At 40.9% G+C, this 21,339-nt stretch overlaps 1 protein-coding gene across 2 annotated transcripts in view; it reads right to left on the bottom strand.

Annotated features, from left to right (window-relative positions):
* FMN1 (formin 1) overlaps nt 1–21,339 on the bottom strand; it is a 397,250-nt gene that overhangs the window by 233,939 nt on the left and 141,972 nt on the right. For both annotated transcript variants that reach the window (XM_024732506.1, XM_024732507.1), the window contains one exon: nt 11,785–11,846. In XM_024732506.1, the coding sequence (XP_024588274.1) occupies nt 11,785–11,846 (62 nt within the window). The remainder of the gene's footprint in view (nt 1–11,784; nt 11,847–21,339) is intronic.

Below are 21,339 nucleotides of genomic sequence, written 5' to 3' on the forward strand. Positions count from 1 at the left end.
TTGTTTGTGGAGCACGGGCTCTAGGCGAGTGGGCTTCAGTAGTTGTGGCACGTGGGCTCAGTAGTTGTGGCTCGCAGGCTCTAGAGTGCAGGCTCAGTAGTTGTGGCGCACGGGCTTAGTTGCTCCGCGGCATGTGGGATCTTCCCGGAAAAGGGCTCGAACCCGTGTTCCTTGCATTGGCAGGCGGATTCTTAACCACTGCACCACCAGGGAAGTCCCCTTAAGTGATGTTTTATCTCTAGCACATTTCATATTTGACAGGTGCTCAATGAGTATTTTTATAAAAAAGATAAACTATAAAAAGCAGGGTTATATATATATAATTGCATTTTAAGGAGTTTATCTTTAGAGCAAGAACAATTTTGAAATGCAATACCTTATAGCAGAGACTTGGGGGGCCCTAACTCTTGGGGTGCTTTCACATATTCAGATATTTCTTTCATAAAATCATGGCAGCAGCAATATTTCCTTTAACAGGCAGTAATGGAAACGAGAGCATCACACTTATATCACAAAAATATTAAAAGCAATGCTCTTTGGAACATTAGGTATAACATTAATCACAGAATTTATTTTTATATATATATACAGGTGCATGGTTTATATTGAGTAAACGTTACTGCCAAAGAATACACACCAACAGCCACTGGCTTAAAGTGAACTGAACATGCTGCTCCTCGGAACAAACAGTTATTTATCCGTCATCTACCACTGCCACTGTACCTCCAGTCCCATACTTAGCTAACACAACAGTTGCAATCAGCACCATGTCAACCAAGTTACAATGTCACCATGACCACAGTTTCAGATGAGAAACTGAAGCTCCGAAAGGTTTAGATCATTTAAGGCCACGCATCTAGTTGGTAATGGAGATAGGATTCAACCCAAGGAAGATTCCACACCTGTGTTTCTACTCAGCCGTCCTGCCTAGAGCTGTGTTACATTTCATCCGATGAATGGTTAGTTGACTTCATTATGTGGGTTTATTTTTCAGCAAATTCTGCTGCTAAGGTCCATCGTCCTTAAGGCCTGATATTCTACCCGAGGAGAGATCAAAGGCAAGGGTCAGTCCAGAACCAAGGTCATGGTACAAATCTTCTCTAGGCAAGGACCTTCAAGGTGGAAGAACTTTCAGAGGCTCAGTGTAGAGGCTGAGTGCCGCTTCACAGGGTTGGTGTAAGAACTCATTTAATCCTCATATCACTAAATATCAGCTATTATCACTCCTTCAATAGAAGCAGCTGCGGTGAAATGATCAAAGCGCACGCGCACACACACGCAACACACACAGACATCATATATTCACACTCTAGATTCCAAAGCCCACGTGAGGCTGGACTTGTTAGAAGAAGCACGGGTGCCCATTTATCACAGGTGGGCACATCCTACAAATAGGTGACAACACAGGGAAGAGGCACATCACCCATTTGCTTAAGGAGTCAGCAATGCTGGAGCTCTGTTGGGGAAGATAGGTTTGAGAACAGCTGAGGAACTATATTCAAATTGCAGAAATCAACGAAGTGAGTAGCTGGCAAGATGCAGAGAAGTTTTGCCACTGTATTTTCTTACTTAATTTATGGTCTCAGAAATTGATTCCTCTGAGATTCAGGTTTCAAATCTCTAAGATGAATATAGACAAATATCAAGATTATGGTGACAAATACTAGAGGCTCTTCCTCAAAGCTGGGCTCAGGACCAGCTACGGGAAATGCAGTTCTAGGTGCTCTTTTCTTCTATACTTAGGTAGGAAGAACAGTTCATCATTTCTGAACCCAGCGAAGTAAGAGGTCTCTGTTGCTCTTTTTTCTTTCTTTATAAACATCACATAAATGTCTCCATTTTTTTGTTTTTTTACCATAGAAAGAGCTTGTACAGGATAAAAATAAGGGATGATCTGCAGAAGTCTTTGCCACAGGATGAGGGGAAGAGGGAAAATGAAAAGTTAGAAAACCATTATACTAGAGAAAATGCGTCAAATCAGCTGACAAGTGGACAGTGGAAACAGAGTAGATTTAGAAACCAGACAGACCTGGTTAGGAGATCTTGCCGTTCCACCAGCCAGCTATGAAAACGCAGGACAGCACTTAACTTCTGAGCCTCACTTGTTTAGAAATTACGTATATAAAGCACCAAGTAGAGTGCCTGGCCGTTTGTATGTACTTCATATTCAACAATTATGGTCATAACCATCTCCAATTCAGTCAGAAAGCAAAGGGTACTCAGCATTTAAACTCTGAAAATCAAACGAAGCTTCTCCCTATTGCTTCCTAAAAATGCAGTAGAGGGCTTCCCTGGTGGCGCAGTGGTTGAGAGTCTGCCTGCCAATGCTGGGGACACAGGTTCGTGCCCCGGTCCGGGAAGATCCCACATGCCGCGAAGCGGCTGGGCCCGTGAGCCATGGCCGCTGAGCCTGCACATCCGGAGCCTGTGCTCTGCAACGGGAGAGGCCACAACAGTGAGAGGCCCGCGTACCGGGAAAAAAAAAAAAAAAATGTAGTAGAACACCAACCACACCCAAGTGTTTGCACGAAGAGCTATCTCTTGCTCACCCTTCCAACACAGCTGCCCTCTCTATTCCATCAATAGCCCTTTCAGGGAAGGACAGGAGGAAGAAAGAAAGGGAATAAGGAAGGAAGGAAAAAGGAAGAGAAAAGAAATGTAAAAGCCCACAAAGGTCTAAAAGCTCCAAGGATGTTTGCTTGGTACGCATGAAACCATGGAGGAAAGAGGATGAGGACTTTCTTACTTAGCCTCTCCAAGCTCTACACCGGGGGTCACCAGCGTGGATGTCTACAGGGCCTGGCAATCAACAGCAGCAAGACAACAGGGAACGTGGGGAAGAGTTGTGGCAAATTAAGAGTACACGTGCTCATTTAAATTGATTCAGGGGTGACTTTTTAAATGACATTAACATGAGCAAACTCACTCCTTTGGATTGTGTTTGATGGCGCCATAAAGTTAAGAACTCTTTGGCTCTCCTAATGCTACCTCTAAAACAGCTTTCTACTGAAATACCTTGAGTCATGAAGAAATTTCTAGCAACGTCCAGTCATACTGCTCAGCAACTATTCATCATATTATGACTCATTGCCCAGCACTGCTGCAGGTAATGTGGGACCAGGGGACCTCAAAGACTTCTGGGATGAGTTGAGGCGGACACACGGGCCCACTCTTCCCAGGCCAGAAATAATTGAACTTCAGAAGGAAATGTAGACTACCTAGTCCTATACTCTTACTTTATGGGTAAAAAAACCTATTACTCACCCAATGGTACACGACTGTACAAATCACACAGCATTATGAAGCAAGGCAGGACAAGTGTGGGGAGAAGGAAGCACTCCCCACAGGCTCAGCGTACTTCATTCTCTTCCTCGTTTCTCATGAAGAGTCAAAAAAGCAAAAGCCTATGCCAGAAACTAACACAACATTGTAAATCAACCATACTTCAATTTAAAAACATTTTTTAAAAAGCAAAGGCCAACATTCAAAAAGTCACTGGTCCAACATCAGCCTGTCCCCTAAAGTCAAAAACTATTGAAAAAAGAATAACCATCTGGGCCCAAATGAGTGACTCAAGTTCAGAGTTTAAGACTCGGTGGGGTTTTTACAGCAGCACTATTCACAACAGCCAAAACATGGAAATAACCTAAATGCCCATCATCAGATGAATGGATAAAGAAGATGTGGTACATATATACAATGGAATACTACTCAGCCATGAAAAAGAACAAAATGATGCCATCTGAAACAACATGGATGCAACTAGAAATTATCACACTAAGTGAAGTAAGTCAGAAAAAGACAAATACCACTTGATATTATTTATATGTGGAATCTAAAATACGGCACATATGAACCTATCTACAAAACAGAAACAGACTCAACTCACAGACACAGAGATCAGACTTGTGCTTGCCAAGGGGGAGGCAGGTGGGAGAGGGATGGACTGGGAATTTGGGGTTGCAAACTAAATATTACATTTAGAATGGATAAACAACAAGGTCTTACTGTATAGCACAAGGAACTATATTCAATCTCCTGGGATAAACCATAATGAAAAAGAATGTTAAAAAAAAAAGAATGTATGTGTGTGTGTGTGTCTGTGTGTGTGCGTGTGTATGTGTAAAACTGAGTCACTTTGCTGTACAGCAGAGATTGGCACAACACGGTAAATCAACTATACTTCAATTTAAAAAAAAAGAAGACTCAGCGGGGATGTTTGGAGCCCATGGCCTCTGAGAGGTAAACAAAGCCGGCATCAGCCTCAATGATACAAATGAAAGTAAAGCACACACTCTTCATTCTACAACCATTTTCCCTCTATCAGCAAATGCAGCTTGAAAAAATAACGGAATTATATGGGGCAAGACAGCATCTTGAAGGCTGAGACAAAGGGCTCCTGGGCTAAGTCAGCTAGGGAATTAATTGCTTTGTGTTTTCCATCAAAGTTCAACTCCAAATATATCTGCAAGCTTCTAGGTAGCCAGGGGCCCAACAGGCATCTCAACACCAGCAAACCTACTAAACTCCTAACATTGTACTGTATATACACAATGAAACAATAAATTAAAATAATATTTCCCAACACTCTGTCTTCTTTCCTGGCATCTCGGTAATGAAATATCGGCACTTAGGGGAATACCATAATGGTTTAATGAAATCATCATATTTCATATTTGCAAAAGTTTTGTTTATCAATCTACAAATTACTCCCCTTCCCTCAAAGTATTCTCCATAAATTAATAGATTCAAATGTGTTGTGTTGATAACAAAGAACATAACAGATGGGAAAGGCTCCGGATGTACGTGTCTTTATAAATTTAGCTGTATCGGCTCAAGTTTGTACTCAATTTTGTTTCAACAGCAGTGTGTTTACTATTAGAAATGGACCAGTGGGGTGGGTTGGAGAGACAAAAGTAAGGAAGTCTACAAGTTCCTCTTAGTGGAGGCCAACATACCATTTGGTTCTCTGGGGGACCACGAGGTAGAATGCAAGTTAATTTCTAGTTTGGCGCCCATCCCTGGATCACTTCACAGTAGGAGTTACCAGATTAGAAATGTGCCGGTGTTACACAATGAGCAGGGGCCTGCCAGAGGCCATTGCTCAGTCAAGTTTCCCCTTAGTGAAGGACTGTGCCTGTGATGAATGGGGTAAATAGAAAAGGTTCCCGTAAAGGAAATGTGACGGCTGGCTAGTTCTTTTTCTTCTGTCCCACAACCCAAAGAACATTAGTTAATAACAGATAAAACAATGTGTCATTTCCATGGCACTTACTTCCAAACTGCTGGAAGTGCTGGTCAAAAACAATATTCTTAAATTATCCAAGCTCCTCAAAAGCCAGATGTGGGGCACGCATTGTTTTTTTTTTCGACTTTCAAAATCGAAGAAGTCAAGAGTCAAAGAAGTCCTACCCGTCCCTCATGCTTTTCTCCCGTCAGAAAGAAGAACCGGCCCTCCTATCGAAGCTGCATTTACCATTCTGAGAAGCTGCATCCCCTCCCTGACTCAGGTATCCTAATCAGCCCTGGGAGGCTCGAGGGCAGAGTGTCACTGAACACCCGAACAGTGTCCCACGGAAGCAAGCAGAGCTGAGAAGAGCCCCTCCCCGGCTTAGAAAGGGGAACCTCCGGAAGAAGCCAAAAGGAAAACGGGGGAGGGGGGGTGTAAATAACAGGGCTTTGGAGACTGAGTTACATAACCCTAAGGCTGAAAGGACACCGTGGTGGACAAATTGAAATTTTAAAAAATGTATGCTTGGGCCAATAATAAAAATTCAAAGGTACTATTAGTATATGGCCTGGTCCGTCCCTCATTTTATAAATTAGGAAACTGAGTCAAAAAAATTGCCCGAAGTTCACATTGTTCTTCGTCCCCAAAGTAAGACCTCACTCCAGACCTTCTGTTTCTAGATCTAACATTCTTTCCATTAATGTTGCACTGATTAATAGAAAGAGCATCGGCTTCAAAGTCAGACAGATCTAGGTGGATTCAAATTCAGGTTCCTCCACTTACTAGTCTAGGACTTCTGACAATTCATGGTCTCTGGGAGCCTCAGGCTCTGTCATGTATAAAATGGGGACAAATCTATTACTTTGCTTATATTTCTACATTTACTCTTTATGATACAAACGCCAAATGCATAGAACAAAGGTCGGCACACAGTGAGGATCTGATTACATTTAGGTGCTAATGTTTTTGAATCATAGGTTGTTAGATATTTCAAAGAAATGTCTATGTATCATCTCTGTGCCAAGCACTTTGCTGGGTTCTTTCAAAGACAGAAAGAAAACTGCTCCCCCCAGGTGCCTACAATCAGATTAATAAGCAGGACCTTGATAGCATGAAAAGGTGATGAGACCGCTCAAAGGATTTCACTTGAACTCAGAATGTGCCTTGTACATTAAGATTATACGAATCAACATAGAGTAGTTCAGAAACATCAGTTACTTGGAGGAAAAAAAGAATTATGTGAGAAACAAGCTATACAGTCCTCCTTCCCTCCCTCCCTCCATTCTTCTCTATTCATGGTAAAGCTCTAACAGGGAAACAAGATACTTTTCAAATTTATTTGACCATGAAATACTTTTGTCAAGGAGCATTTCAGAGGCTCACCGTTCAGTAGAATGAGCTTTGGGAAAGCCCGGTTTAGACCCCCTGACATAGATAGAGCACAGATGCCGAAGAACAGCTGGAAGATCATGGAAAAGTCACCCTCAAAGAATAAGTCAAAGTCCCAGGGAAGTCCTCAACCAAACGAGCCTGAGGACCACTCTAAACTCAAGCTGCCTAATTATAAGGAGACCTATGCAAGGCAAAAGGAATGAGAAATAGTATTTACTGAGCATGTGTTGGTAACCGGGTATACGTCATATTGAACAATCCTAGAAGGGAGGCATCATCAAATTATCATAATTTTTTAAATTATTTTTTAATTGAGCTATAGTTGATATATAATATTTTATAAGTTACAGATGTACAACACAGTGATTCACAATTTGTAAAGGTTATACTCCATTTACAGTTATTGTAAAATATTGGTTATATTCCCTGTGCTGTACTATATACCCTTGTAGCTTATTTATTTATATTTTAGTATATAAAATTGATTTATATAGATTATATTGCTTTATTGAGTTTTTTAAATCATAAAACTAGTACATATGCATGTTGAAAATTCAAGGAATTCAGAACTGCCTAATTAACAAAGAAAAATATCCTAACCTGGCAACCACTGTAAACATTATGGGAAATAAAATTTTCAAATCACTATTTATGAGCCCACACAGGCACATACACACAATTTTTATGATAGGAATCATACCACTAATAGGCAACTTAATATTTTTTTACTCAATAATGTTTAATCTATCTTAAATATCAGTACTACATTCTACAGTGTAGTGAGCATCTGTTATTTTTTTTAAACATCTTTATTGGACTATAATTGCTTTACAATGGTGTGTTAATTACTGCTTTATAACAAAGTGAATCAGCTATACATATACATATATCGCCACATCTCCTCCCTCTTGCGTCTCCCTCCCACCCTCCCTATCCCATCCCTCTAGGTGGTCACAAAGCACTGAGATGATCTCCCTGTGTTATGTGGCTGCTTCCCACTAGCTTATTTATTTTATACATAATAGTTTGTACCTCTTAATCCCTTACCCCTATCTTGCCCCTCCCCTCTTCCCTTTCCCCACTAGTAACCACTAGTTACTATATCTGTGAGTCTATTTTGTTAGATTCACTAGCTTGTCTTATTTTTTTAGATTCCACGTATAAATGATATCATACAGTAATTGTCTTTCTCTGACTTATTTCACTTAGCATAACACCCTCTAAGTCCATCCATGTTGCTGCAAATGGCCAAATTTCATTCTTTTCTATGGCTGAGTAGTATTCCACTGTATGTATAGTTGGATGTATAGGATGGACAGTTAGGTTGCTTCCATATCTTGGTAATTGTAAACAATGCTGCTATGTACAGTGGGGTGCATGTCTTTTTGAATTAGTGTTTTTGTTTTTTTCAGATATACACCCAGGAGTGGAACTGCTGGGTCATATGGCAGTTCTGTTTTTAGTTTTTTGAGAAACCTCCATACTGTTTTCCACAGTGGCTGCACCAATTTATATTCCCACCAACAGTGTAGGAGGGTTCCATTTTCTCCACATCCTTGCCAACATTTGTTATTTGTGCATCAATATGATTATTATTGCACAAATGCTGAAACTGAGAGAAGTCCCGGAGACGTTGACTAATTTCCTAATGTCACCATGCAAGGAGTTGAACTGAATCCTGACTCGAAAACCTGAGCTCTTTCATACTCTCGTCACGCATAAAATAGTATCACACCTGGTTCTCTGACTACGATGAGACAAAGCTCAACTATGTAGAGAAAGATTTTCCACGAGAGCTGTGATAGTGACTGTCAAACCTTGCTCCTAGACAATCCTGAAGGAAAAACTCTTCATTTATACCGTGGTAAAATTAGTTTTATCACATGCCTTAAAAGGGCAGGTGCGAACTATGTTTCTACCCAATGGCCATGAACTTGTTATGCAATGGCTACCACAAGCAAAAATTTCTCAAATAAGTATCTGTAAATGTAAGGTGCCACTTTTTCAAAAATAAAATCAGTAACACAGAATTACTCAAAACTGAAAACTGAACTAGATGATACTGAACATTATGAAGTGATCATATACTCTCTAAGGCAGAGTTTGCTACATAAAGGGCATATTAGGCAAAATTTAAGAATTTTGCTGGTTATAATCATAAATGACATGAAATAGTCAAGCCATGGAAAATGTCTGACCTGCCACCACTCTCCTGCTGGAGCTTTCAGTAGAAAAGTCAGTCAAGTGCTTTGAGTTGAAGGTATATATAAATTGACGGAATTTGGAAATGGATTCATTCAAGTCATCAATAATTTCTTGCTTTTGAACTACAGGGAGACTATGTATCTAAGGTGCTACACGTTTTGAAAAGTTGGTCCTAGGACCAAGCCCTTTCTAGAGCACAGCCTTCCACAAATGTGGGCTACAGAGCATGCATGAGATTACAACTCCAGACTCCCCACTTACAAGCCTTGGGACTCTGGGCTGAAAGTTTCAACTTCCAATCAAATCACTTAAAATGGTAAGGATTCCATTTTCCAGGTGGGGGAATTGAACAATTAAATGACTTCCCTACAAATCTATGGTCTAAAACAGAATAGCAAACTGAGTTTAGGTTCTCTGTTGAACCATGCTATTTCTTTAAAGTCTATGAAAACAGTCTCAAAAAACGAAATGTCATACATATCAAATCTTGTATATGGCGATAGAATGGATCACTTTTCTTGTATCCTTTAAGCATGGAACCTTTCTTATTCTAGAAAGGCATTTTGAAGAAGTCCTGAAATACGTCTGACTTCTCCGTGACCTGTTAAGTGGAGAAAGAAAATCTAACAGGCAATGAAGGCTGCAAGTGGAAATCCACATAAAGAAATGAGTAAGGAAACAGCTGCTCACCAATTGTCTTTAACCAGTCCTGTGACAGGAGATGTGACTTTGTTACTTTGTGGAATAAAACAGGTGGAGATGGTATTATTCAGTGAGTACCCCAAGAGTGCAGCCAGGCTGGGTTGTTGTTTTACAAATTTGTGTCTGTTCTGACTGGTTGGTGTTGCTACCCACCTAGTTATTTTCTACATCTCCCAGAGAGCAGGGGTTCATGACGGCATACAGGAGCCAGGCAGGGAAAACGGCCCACAATGGGAACAGTGGCAAACTAGAGAACACGTGTCCTCGTCGAAGTGACGTCTGCCCCTTAACCCCAGCAGGTTAAAGCCATACAGGAAAATAAGCCCAACACTGCCAGCTTTTCCAATTTTTTTTTTAGAAGCAGCTAGCAATCTCTCCATATTTGAAACTATTCCTAATTGAATCTTTAAAATTCTCTGTTTGCCTACAAGACACTTCTCTAGGTCAGATGAGGAATAAGAGTTGCCAGTTTCCTATCGCGAGCTGTCAGACTGCTGGACTAGTTCCCAACTACAGTTCAGCGTACAGATGGGGTACACTGCCCCATCCGTACGCTGATGGCGATAGCGTGCCATTGCCACAGGGTTTCAGCAAGTTGGTATAAATCATCAACATGGGACTTTTTTTTAGTTTACTAACAGCATTACAAGAACGTAATTATTTCAGAGATACTTAAAACTGAAGGTATAATTAGGAACATTTTTTAACGTTTACTACTGTCAATCATATCTTGGTCTAACCTTTATTTTAAGTGGAGATCATGATCCCAATATACTTTTTCCCCTTCCATTTACTCTTCTCTTCCCCTTCTCCAACCGTCTCCTAGTTTGAGATGTGAGATCATGGGACTTTTGTGGAGATGAAAAGATGTGAAATAATGCACAGAATATGCCTAGAAAAATGCCCAGCACAAAGGAAGAACCCGGAGATTGTAAGTACCTGTGGTTCCTGTGAATATTATTTAGCTGTCAAAGTCCTCCCAGGGCTGGTCTACAACTTGAGGAAGGTACTGTTAACTCTTATAGCTGAGCTGTTAAAAAGACTTCTCACAGAATCACTTCCGTACCACCCTCTTTAGCAATCTGCCTCTTAAATTAATCCCTACTTCAGCTTCTCTGAGACAGCTGAGAATCTTTTGCACACCAGAACAAAGGAAAAAAGGTCTCTGTAGAACCTTTGGCAACAAAGGAGATAAGGGCCTCCCCCTCTCTTTGTCCCCTAGGAGTCAGAGGTACTTTTCCACTTTGTTTCTTTGTGAAACGGATTCATTCTCTCCTCCAAACTACTTAAGCCAAGCTGGAGAGGGGCGGCCTGTATTCATACCCCTATGACTTATTTAATGGTCTTTCTGCTACCTGCAGTGACTTCATATACAGTCCAGTACACCATCACAGTTATTTTTAAAAGGATATTATCATTTAATGGAAAGAAGAATATTTGATCCACACACTCACTGACTTAGCATGTAATGAGTTAAGCACTATACACACTACCAAGTTTGATTTGAATTTCGCTAATATTCTCTCCTGAGATATGGGGTCAACCCCAGCCATCAGTAAACTAGAATCAGTGCCTGATTCAATATTTAGTTATGTGAAATTAAGACTCTCAAACTTCCTGTTACAGGCACAGCAAGCAAATACCAAACATAGGGAATGATAATGAGTGGGACAAAGGAAATGATCCCTCAGACTTTCTGGGCTTCACAAAGGAGATCAAGTCAGCAACTTCCAAGCACTCCCTGGGGATATGGAATGGCTGGCCCAGCACAACTCTTCCTCCTACTAGGGCCACTTCCTTAAGTGCTTTAATCTGCTTGACATCACATTGCAGACATATGCTAAGCGACAGACAGATACGAACACATGGCTGGGAGGATGTCCAACAAAATAATTCGCACTGTGCGCAGGAAACAATTTTTCAAAGCCTTCTTATAAACACTAAAAGCGTAAATACTCTTATCTTCTTGCCTGCTTTCCAAATAAAACCATCATTGTCTCCAATCAAATCCTTTTCCCAAATGCATTTGTGGTTTTTTTTTTTTGTTTTTGTTTTTTTAAAATAGGAATTGAATTCCATTAAAAATGGAGTTCAAGGCTTTCATCCCCAGGATAAACTCAAGGCCCGGTGGCAGGTGCAAGGTGCAGATGCTGTCTAGGTAAATATGTCAACAAAAGCAGAGTCTTTACTTCAGCACATGAGAAAACCAAGTATCAGTCTCAGATAACCAGTTCAGGAGAATCAAAGAGATATACCTGCAGGTTTTCAATTTCTTCTTTGTGCTCCCTCTTCAAGTGTAGAATAGCAGCTTGGTATTCTGTAATCACAAGAGAAGCCAATTACAAAGAAGCACAAAATTAGGCACAAAATTCAAGTGAATATTTCCAAGATTCCAGAGGCCCTCCTACAAGTCAACTGAGTAAATAAATACCACAGTTTGACATTAACCTGATAAGAGATGATGAAAACGGGGGCAAATCAGAGCAAGAAGCTCAGAACAGAAGGGAGATTTACTCTGATTTAGCAAATCCTGAATTATGAGACGTCCCAAATTAAGCAGATCGGATAGGGTTAAACAAAAAAAAAGAAAAAGGTATAATAAGTGTTCCAGATAAAGACCGGGTCTGGTGTTTGTCTTTGAGGAGTTAAAGCCCCACAAAGAACAAATACAGTCATGTTAAGAGCAGACACACAGGAAATAAAAGAAAACTCTACGTGAGATCACAGAACTCTATTTTTAACTGTTTCCCCCCCCCAAAAAGAAAAGAAATCTCCATTTGAATTAGCAAGCACCCAGGGCTGATTTTAATCTTTAGATCACTTCAGAAAGTCAAGACCATTTGTCACATGGATGAGAGACTCTAGGGTGAGTTGAGGTTGAAAGGAGGACAAAAATAAATTTCTGGTCCAATTTTCGTCTGAGTCTAATGTTTATTCCAACAATAAGTCCTAAGTGTACACAGGAACTCCTGCCAACCACTAAAACTACCATCCCGCTGGCAAGGCATGAAGCACCCGGGATGACTTTATTTCCAGCAGGACAACTAAGAATGTGGGGTCAGTCACAGCACTATACAGGCTGCAGAGAACCACAAAGCAAAATGCTAGAAGAAAAAATTGCTGTGGGATAAGTCGCTTTATTTTTTTTTTAAACACAAATATGTTTGCGGCTGTGATTATGAGTAAGAAAGAAGTCATTTAGATGTCACTTAAAAATGTATGAAAAGGCATGTTATTTCTTCAGATGGATTTCAGAAGTTCAGGCATGAAAGTTTAGGTTTCAATTCAAAAGTCGATGACACACACACTATATATAAAATAGATAACTAATAAGAACCTGCTGTATAGCACAGAGAACTTGTCTCAATACTCTGTAATGGCCTATATGGGAAAATAATCTAAAAAAGAGTGGATGTATGTATAACTGATTCAGTTTGCTGTACAGCAGAAACACAACACTGTAAATCAACTATATTCCAATAAAAAATTTTTTTTAAAAGTGGATGAGGAAAATCTCTGGGAAAGCTGTGAGAAAGAGGAGTGTTGCTGCTGATAACTGTGACTAACCACACCACTGCTGTGATGGGAAATGTGTTCCACTGAACGACGATCCCTCAGCAAGTTCTGTGGGTTCTACATCCAAACCCCACCTTCAATCAAAGCACTTCTCATCAACTCCACAACCACCACTATGGTCCAAACCACCACCATCTTTTCCCTGGACCACCGCAGTAATATGCTTTCATTCCCACCACCACCATTAACTCATCTCCTCACCAAAGCCTGAGCGATCTATTAAAGGCATGAATTGGATCATGTCTCATTCCTGGCTTTCCACGTGAAGTAAAATCAAAACTCCCTGCAGGGCTTCCCTGGTGGCGCAGTGATTGAGAGTCCGCCTGCCGATGCAGGGGACACGGGTTCGTGCCCCGGTCCGGGAGGATCCCACGTGCCACGAAGCGGCTGGGCCCGTGAGCCATGGCCGCTGAGCCTGAGCGTCCGGTGCCTGTGCTCCGCAACGGGAGAGGCCACAACAGTGAGAGGCCCGCGTACCGCAAAAAAAAAAACAAAAACAAAAAACAAAAAACTCCCTGCGGCAGTCCATAAGGCCTTTCATGACCTTACACCTGCATACCTTCTACATGCCACTTTCCCCTCTCACTACATGCCAGGCACATTGGCTTTCTTGCTATTCCTTGAACTTGTCAAGTTTTCTACCTCAAAATCTTTACTAATATTGGGGACAATAATGATGGATTGCATTTACTGAGCACTTACTATATATCAGGCCTTATCTAAGTATTTCATATGTATTAACTCATTTTGTTCCCACAATAACCCTATGATGTAGGTACATTATCCCCATTACAGATGAAGAAACTGATGCATAGAGAAGCAGCTTATCCAAGGAAGCTGAATAAGTTGCAGAACTAAAATCATGCATAATTCAATGGGTGAATGTATAAATAAACTGTGGTATATCCATAGAATGCAATACTCCTCAGCAATAATAAGGAATGAACTACTGTTACATCAACAAAGACGAATATCAAAGGCATTATGCAGAGTGAAGGGAGTCAGTCTCAGAAGGTTAACTATTGTTTAATTTCATTTCTATAACATTCTGGAAAAGGCAAAACCATAGGGATGAAGAACAGATCAGAAAAGCAGTGGCCAGAAGTTAGAGATGGGGGGAAGGTTTGACTACAAAGGGGCAGCGTACAAAGGAATTTTGAAGGTGATGTAACTATTCTCCGTCCTGATTATGGTGGTGGTTACATGAATCTATACATCGGGTTAAAACTCAGGATCAGAATTTTCATACCAAAAAGAAAAAAGTTAACTCTACAGTATGTTAATTTTTAAATATTACAAGTATTTAACTTTTCAATGTTTTCCCTAAGAGATTCAGCATAACACAAGAATACCTGTTACTACCACTTCTATTCATTGTTTTCCTAAGGGCACTAGCAGATGCAGTAAGACAAGAAAAAAAAGAAACACATGTGCATACACACATATTTTTATATATAATAAAGGAAAAACTAAAGCCATTATTCACTATGATTGTGTATTTAGAAAATTCCAAAAGATTCTGCAGATAAAATGTTAGAATTAATATGTGAGTTTAGTAGAGTTGCTGGATATTAAATCAGTATACAACAATCCTGATATTAGCAAGTTTAACAAAGAACACTTGACACAGTACCTCTAAAAGCATAAAGTACTTAGAACCTTACCAAAAATATGTTAAGACTTCATATGAGAAAATAGAAACACTATATTGAAATATATTACCAAGAAGGACACAGAAAGTGAGCAAGCCATGTTTTTGATAAGACTCAATATTGTAAAGATGTTTATTTTTCCAAATTGATCTACAGATTCAATGCAATCCCATTCAACATTTCTAAGGGTTTTTGTTTTGTTCAAACTTAAGGAGCTCATTCTAAAACGCTTACTGAAGCACAAACGTGCAAAAAGCCAGTAAGAGCCAAGAAACTCCAATTAAATATCAGAGTAAGACAACTTGCCTTACCATCTAATAAAGAAATACCTTTCCATATCACAACCTAATTAAGGTAGCGTGGTACTGAAAGAGGGATAAGAGACAGACAAATAGACTAGAGAGCCCAGAAACAGAACATAAATTTATGGTCACTAGATATGACAGAAGCAGCACAAAAGATCTTTCTTTAGAGTAAGAGTAGTCTTTTCAATAACTATTGGCTGGGAAAAGTGGATATTCACATGAAAACTGGATCCCAACTTTATCCCAAGTAAGGAGCTAAACTGTAAAAAACGGAACTGTAAGTATTTTATAAGATAACATAGCATAGTATGTTTATAGCTTCAGGGCAGGGAGGAATTTAGGATTCAAAAAAGCATCACATATAAAGGAAAAGAAACTAATAAACTTGACTGTATTAAAATTAAGAACTTCTTTTCATCAAAATATGCCATGAAGAGAGAGAAAAGACAAGCCACGGAGTGGGAGAATATACTTGGAACAAATAAAGATCTAGTATAAATATATGTAAATAGTTCCTAAAACACTATGGAAAATGAAAAATAGACCAAAATGTCAATAGACACTCTAAGAAGAGGACATACAAGTAACAGATGAATTGAACGGGGCTCATTCTCACTAGTAATCAGGGATCGAGCTGGACAAAACTGACTGCTGGTGAAGATGTGGAACAACGGAAACTCTCATACCCTTGTGGCAGCAGTGCAAACCGGTACAATTACTATGGAAAATGTTTGACATTTTCTGATAAAATTGAAGATATTCATACCTCCTTACCCAACAATCCTAGTCCTAGGTACACAAATGAAAAAACTATACAAGGAAAGCAAATCATATTAACAAAAGTCGGGATAATGGTGGCATCCAGGAGAGGAGGAATTGAGTTGGGCTATGATGGAACAAGCATGTTCACTGAAAAACTATTCTTTAACCTCTACGCCTTCTATACCGTTTTCTTTATGTATACCTAACATAAAAATATAAGAAAAAAGGTCACTCTGGTTATAATAATTTTCTCATATATCATATAAAGAATATCATATAGGCATAAGAGTCTCTAGATGGATCAAATAAGAATAAAACAATTCAGTAAGTGTGCGTCTGGTACACATATTGAGTCCTAACCTATATGATGATCAATATCTAAACCTTAATCAATTCCAAGTCTCTACAAAGTAAACAAAGGAAGCTTAGCTAAACCAACCTTCCTGCAAAACTGAGGCCCCTTGGGAATAACGGCTACATCCTAAATAGAAATCACATCGAATATATTTGGAAATGATTCATTTTGTGTAAATTACACCTGTAAGGGTGTGACAGATATAGTTATGACTAATCAACAGACTGATGAAGATCACTGCAAAGCTAACATGCAGTAAATCTTGATTCATCTCCTCCTCAAACAAGTATTTGTGCCAACAGTCCCAGTGTGACAGGTGGCAAGAAAACACACCCCCGTTCCTGACAAGGATGACAAAATACAATCTCTGGGCAGCACGCAGAAGGAGGAAGTTAAGGCCCTCACTAGTGGAATGCTCACTTTGAGGGTTCATAAGAGAACAGTAAGAGAATATAAAGGTTACAGAATAACAAATCATAGTTGGTTGGTAGTTTTCAATTGTGTCTTGTTGGTGGCCGTCCCCTCCCTCCACATTTTTTGGGTTTGCCAATGCCTTGGAGTGGACCAAGGCAAATCCTCCCTGTCTCTTGGGGGTGATGATGGGGAGGCAGAGGTCTCCACTCAACACAAAGGATGTTTTTGTTTCTTAAAAAAGAGAACTTGGGAGGTTTCCCTGGTGGTGCAGTGGCTGAGAGTCCCCCTGCCGATGCAGGGGACATGGCTTCAGGCCCCAGTCCAGGAAGATCCCACATGCAGCGGAGCGGCTGGGCCCATGAGCCATGGCCGCTGAGCCTGCGTGTCCGGAGCCTGTGCTCCGCAACGGGAGAGGCCACAACAGTGAGAGGCCCGCGTACGGCAAAAAAAAAAAAAAAAAAAAGAAAGAACTTGGGAATTCCCTCGCGGTCCGGTGGTTAGGACTCTGCACTTCCACGGTAGGGGCCACGGGTTCAATCCCTGGTCAGGGAACTAAGATACCGCATATCATGTTGCACGGCCAAAAAAAAAGAGAGAGAGAGAGAGAACTCAACCCTGAAATTCAGTAGTTTGGGGATTCTATGAATGTGTGAAAAGGAGGAATAGAGATTTGGACTATAAGGGCTTGAAAAAGGCAGACTTCTTTGAAGCCTCATTAGCCCCAGTGGAAACTAACAAATGGATTCAGATAACCTAGCCCACAAAAAAGAAGTCTGAAGAATGTCTTTTAAGAAAATACTATATAATATGGAAAGACAGAAAAAGGAAAAGGGATCCTGACTGACAGGATTCAACATTTGAGGAAAATAAGAACTTCCCTCCATAAAAATATAGTTCTTTCTAGTCAAGTACTTGATCTAATTGGTAGTGACCCTTTTTATTGTACAAACCTTTGTTTTTGATCAGCTCACAACAACAAAACGTCCTTTCTGCCAGATACCATACCAGGGTTGTGTTCTCCACCTCACCAAGAGCAAAGTGAAAGATGATCTGTGTAACGTGGGGGCATGTGGGAACCACTGCTGCAGTTTGTCACGGACTGAATGAGCTTCTCTTAGTTACATAAGGGTATAGATAACATTACTCAGCGCCGTTTCTCAGGAACTGTTCTAAGCACTTTACAGAGGTTAACTCATGCCATCCTCACATCACACAAGGTGGATCTTATATCAAGGCCCATTTTATAGACGGAGAGACTGAGGCGCACAGGTTGAACAACTTCCCCCCCAGACCACGGGCTAGTCAGTACCAATGATGTCACTCAAGCCCAAAGAACCTGTGCTATTGCCTCCACAGAGTTTTTGTTTGCTTGTTTTGTTTATTTGTGAGTTACTTTTGTTCTCATGGTTGGGTAAGCATCGTCAGGTATAAACAAAACTCAAAATGCCTAAGAACTTTAAAGGTTGTTGGCTTTATCCAATTACTAGAATCACTTGTAAACTCGGGAAATTTTTCCCTAACTCTTTAAAAGGGGCACGGGGTATTTTTAATCACAGGGAGGTTTGATAAGTCTGGGGTCAACACGAACAGTGTTGAGTCGTGATGGATGGTTCCAGCCAGTTATGTGACTATGATTTGTCCATCTTCTCCATGGAGACTTCCAGGCCTGTAGTCACCAGTTTGTGGTTAAATCTGGTTTTCATTTATACTCTCTCTTTACACACACATCCTATGTATCCCAGTCCCTCGCTACCATACGCACATGACACTGGCAAAACTGGATTATGCACACAGCTGGGGAATTAGAGAATTTCTGATTTCCCCCCAAAATGAAAACCGTGGCTCTGTTCCTGCCCACGGACTCTAACGTGTGCACTGTGTGTGTCTCACGTCGGCTTCACCCACTGCCTTATATTGTTCAGAAACACGTTCAAGTACGTACCTTCAGTTTTAAAGGACGCTTCCTCTGAATTATGTTTGGAGACTACTCAGTGTTTCCAAAGTTTTGCATGCACACGAGGTCATTTTTTTTTGCTAACAGACAGCTGGACTTTAACAGCTGAATATTTATTTTATGTGCATTAGAAAAAAAATCAAACTAGCACATAAAACCCAAGCTGTCATGAGTATTACTGCTATAAGACAGTGTTGATAAGACACTGTTATAAGATAGAGCTTAGTCCCTGGACCATCAGCATCACCTGGAACTTCTTAGAAATGCTAATTCTTAGGCCCACCCCAAATCTACTCATTAAGAAACTTGGAAGATGCTTTAACAAGCCCTCCACGTGATGAGGCACGCTAAAGTTTGAGAATCACTGGTTTAAGATAAGGTTAATTTTATTTAAGTAAAAACAAAGCAGGGCTTCCCTGGGGGCGCAGTGGTTGAGAGTCCACCTGCCGATGCGGGGGACATGGGTTCGTGCCCCAGTCTGGGAGGATCCCACATGCCGCGGAGCGGCTGGGCCCATGAGCCATGGCCGCTGAGCCAGCGCTTCCGGAGCCTGTGCTCCGCAACGGGAGAGGCCACAGCAGTGAGAGGCCCGCGTACCGCAAAAAAAAAATTAAATAAATAAAACAAAGCAAAAAAATCAATTGGTTTAAAGAAGAAATTAAAAAATAATAAAAGTAGTATAAGTATATGCCCCAAATTAAGGAGCTGGTGAGACAGGCTGAGACCTGGGACCCTTTGCTGCAGTGCTTACACCTGGACAAACGTCTCCTCAAGCAACAGAATACAAAGAAACTATAAGTGACTAAAAATAACTGCATACATGCACAGTTGGGGCAAATTGTGAACAAGATACCAAAAGACCAAAAACCCAGTGGCCACTTATAAGGAGTCGGGAGCAAAAGCAGGGTATTACGCATGTACCCTGCACACAGCACCACCAAGGGGGTGGGCAGACCACCAAGGCCACTCCTCCAGCCTGACCCACCAATCCACCCCTACTCTCACCCCATTTAAGGGCCAAGCTCATCCTCCCTCAGGGAGCAAGGGAATCTGTTACTTGTTTTCCCTCCCTCATGCTGCAGCAGAAGTCCCAATAAAGCCTTGCCTGAATTTCTCATCTGGCCTCTGATCAATTTCTATTGATAAACGAGGCCAAGAACCCTGGTCAGTAACACTGGTACATAATAAATGACATTTCGGAAAACATGCCAGTTACTGACAGATGAATAAACACGCAAACAAACTCATCCATGAATGAATGCAGGAACTTCCTCCAACCATCTCTAACATTAACAAAAACGGCGCTGGTCATGGAAAGCAAAGTCATCACAGACCATCTGCTCCAATATCTAAGAATAAAGTCAAATTTGAGCTCTCATATTTAATAAGCAAAGTATGCGGCCTGGTCTGGGTGCACAGTGGCTTCTCCACATCAGTTTCCTCACTAGATGCCCATCAGCAACACACTCCACAGTAACTGTACCATCTGGAAAAGGGATGGCTGTCTTGGTGCCCATCAGAAACAGCAGAAAGCAAGAGAACAAAGTGGGGTGAAATCAAAGTCAGCGGTGCCGGCCGGTCCGCACAACAATACAATGCCAATACAGCACCTTCTATCATCAGCGGGCCTTCAACAATCACACACGTGCTGGGAAACGTTTAATATGGAGTCTAACTTCATTTTCTGATCTTTGACTGCTGACAGCTTCTTAAGCTTCACCTCTACCTTTTCCCCTGTGCCCCACATCTGGGCAATCTGATTAGAAAGCCTTTGACACTAGCAAGGAATTCGAACACACAAGCCACTGCCCACGAGCAGAATCCTCAGCCCTGCCCTAACCCGTCTCTGCCCCATGAACACCATAAAAGCCCACGCCACTCTCCTACCCTTCCTCTCTCAAGGCATTTTCCAGCCAGCTTGAGAGGCCTGCCCTGCTCTCCTCTGAAGTCTCATTATGCTAGTGATAAACCTTCCGTGTGTGTGTGTGTGTGTGTGTGTGTGTGTGTTTAAGAGTGAGAGACAGAGAGAGAGAGAGAGAGAGGGAGGATAGTCAATTTTGGCACGTGAATCAAATTTTCGGCAGAAGGTCCATCCTGCCTCTTCCAAAAGGATGAGGCCATGTAGAAGTTACGTAAATTAATGGATCTACGTACTACGTTGTTCTATATACGTATAGAAGGGAGATGACTCGTTCCCATATCAGAAGAATACAAGATTTGACACTAGAAGGGAGAAATCCCATGAACTTAGGAATTATCATATTTCAACATCTCTCCTTGTTCAAGAACATTTAGGATGTTTTCAGGCAGAAATATAAAAATGCCAATATTAAAAGATGGGAGAAAATCCCAATTCTTCAAGGCCACCAGTTTGCTTGGTAGCTCTTTCATCCATGTGTTTAGTATCTCTATAAGCCCGGCACTGAACTAAGCACTAGGTATGAGAAAGTAAATGGCACGCACTTCTAGCCTTAAAAAGCTTGTCAAGGCGTACATCTTTGAAATGTCTGCGAAGCTTTTGGTACTTATAACTTCGGTATTCGTGCATTAAGACTTTATTTTCTTAAACGACTTCATCCGATTTCATTCAATTATTTTATATGTAGGTGTGGAAAACTAGGGCACCATTCGCAAATATTCATCCACTTCCACCTCCCCTTTCTGCTTGGGATGTAATAGAATACTTCCTACGGCTTTTGGCTTTGGCGAGCAGAACGTGAACTGACACGATGTAAGGAGCATTTACATTTGCTTGCACACAGTCTGGCTTGCTTCCTGCACTCCTGCTATTT

Source organism: Neophocaena asiaeorientalis, unplaced genomic scaffold (assembly GCF_003031525.2).
Source record: "Neophocaena asiaeorientalis asiaeorientalis breed wild unplaced genomic scaffold, Neophocaena_asiaeorientalis_V1.1 scaffold119, whole genome shotgun sequence".
Taxonomy (NCBI): Eukaryota; Metazoa; Chordata; class Mammalia; order Artiodactyla; family Phocoenidae; genus Neophocaena; species Neophocaena asiaeorientalis.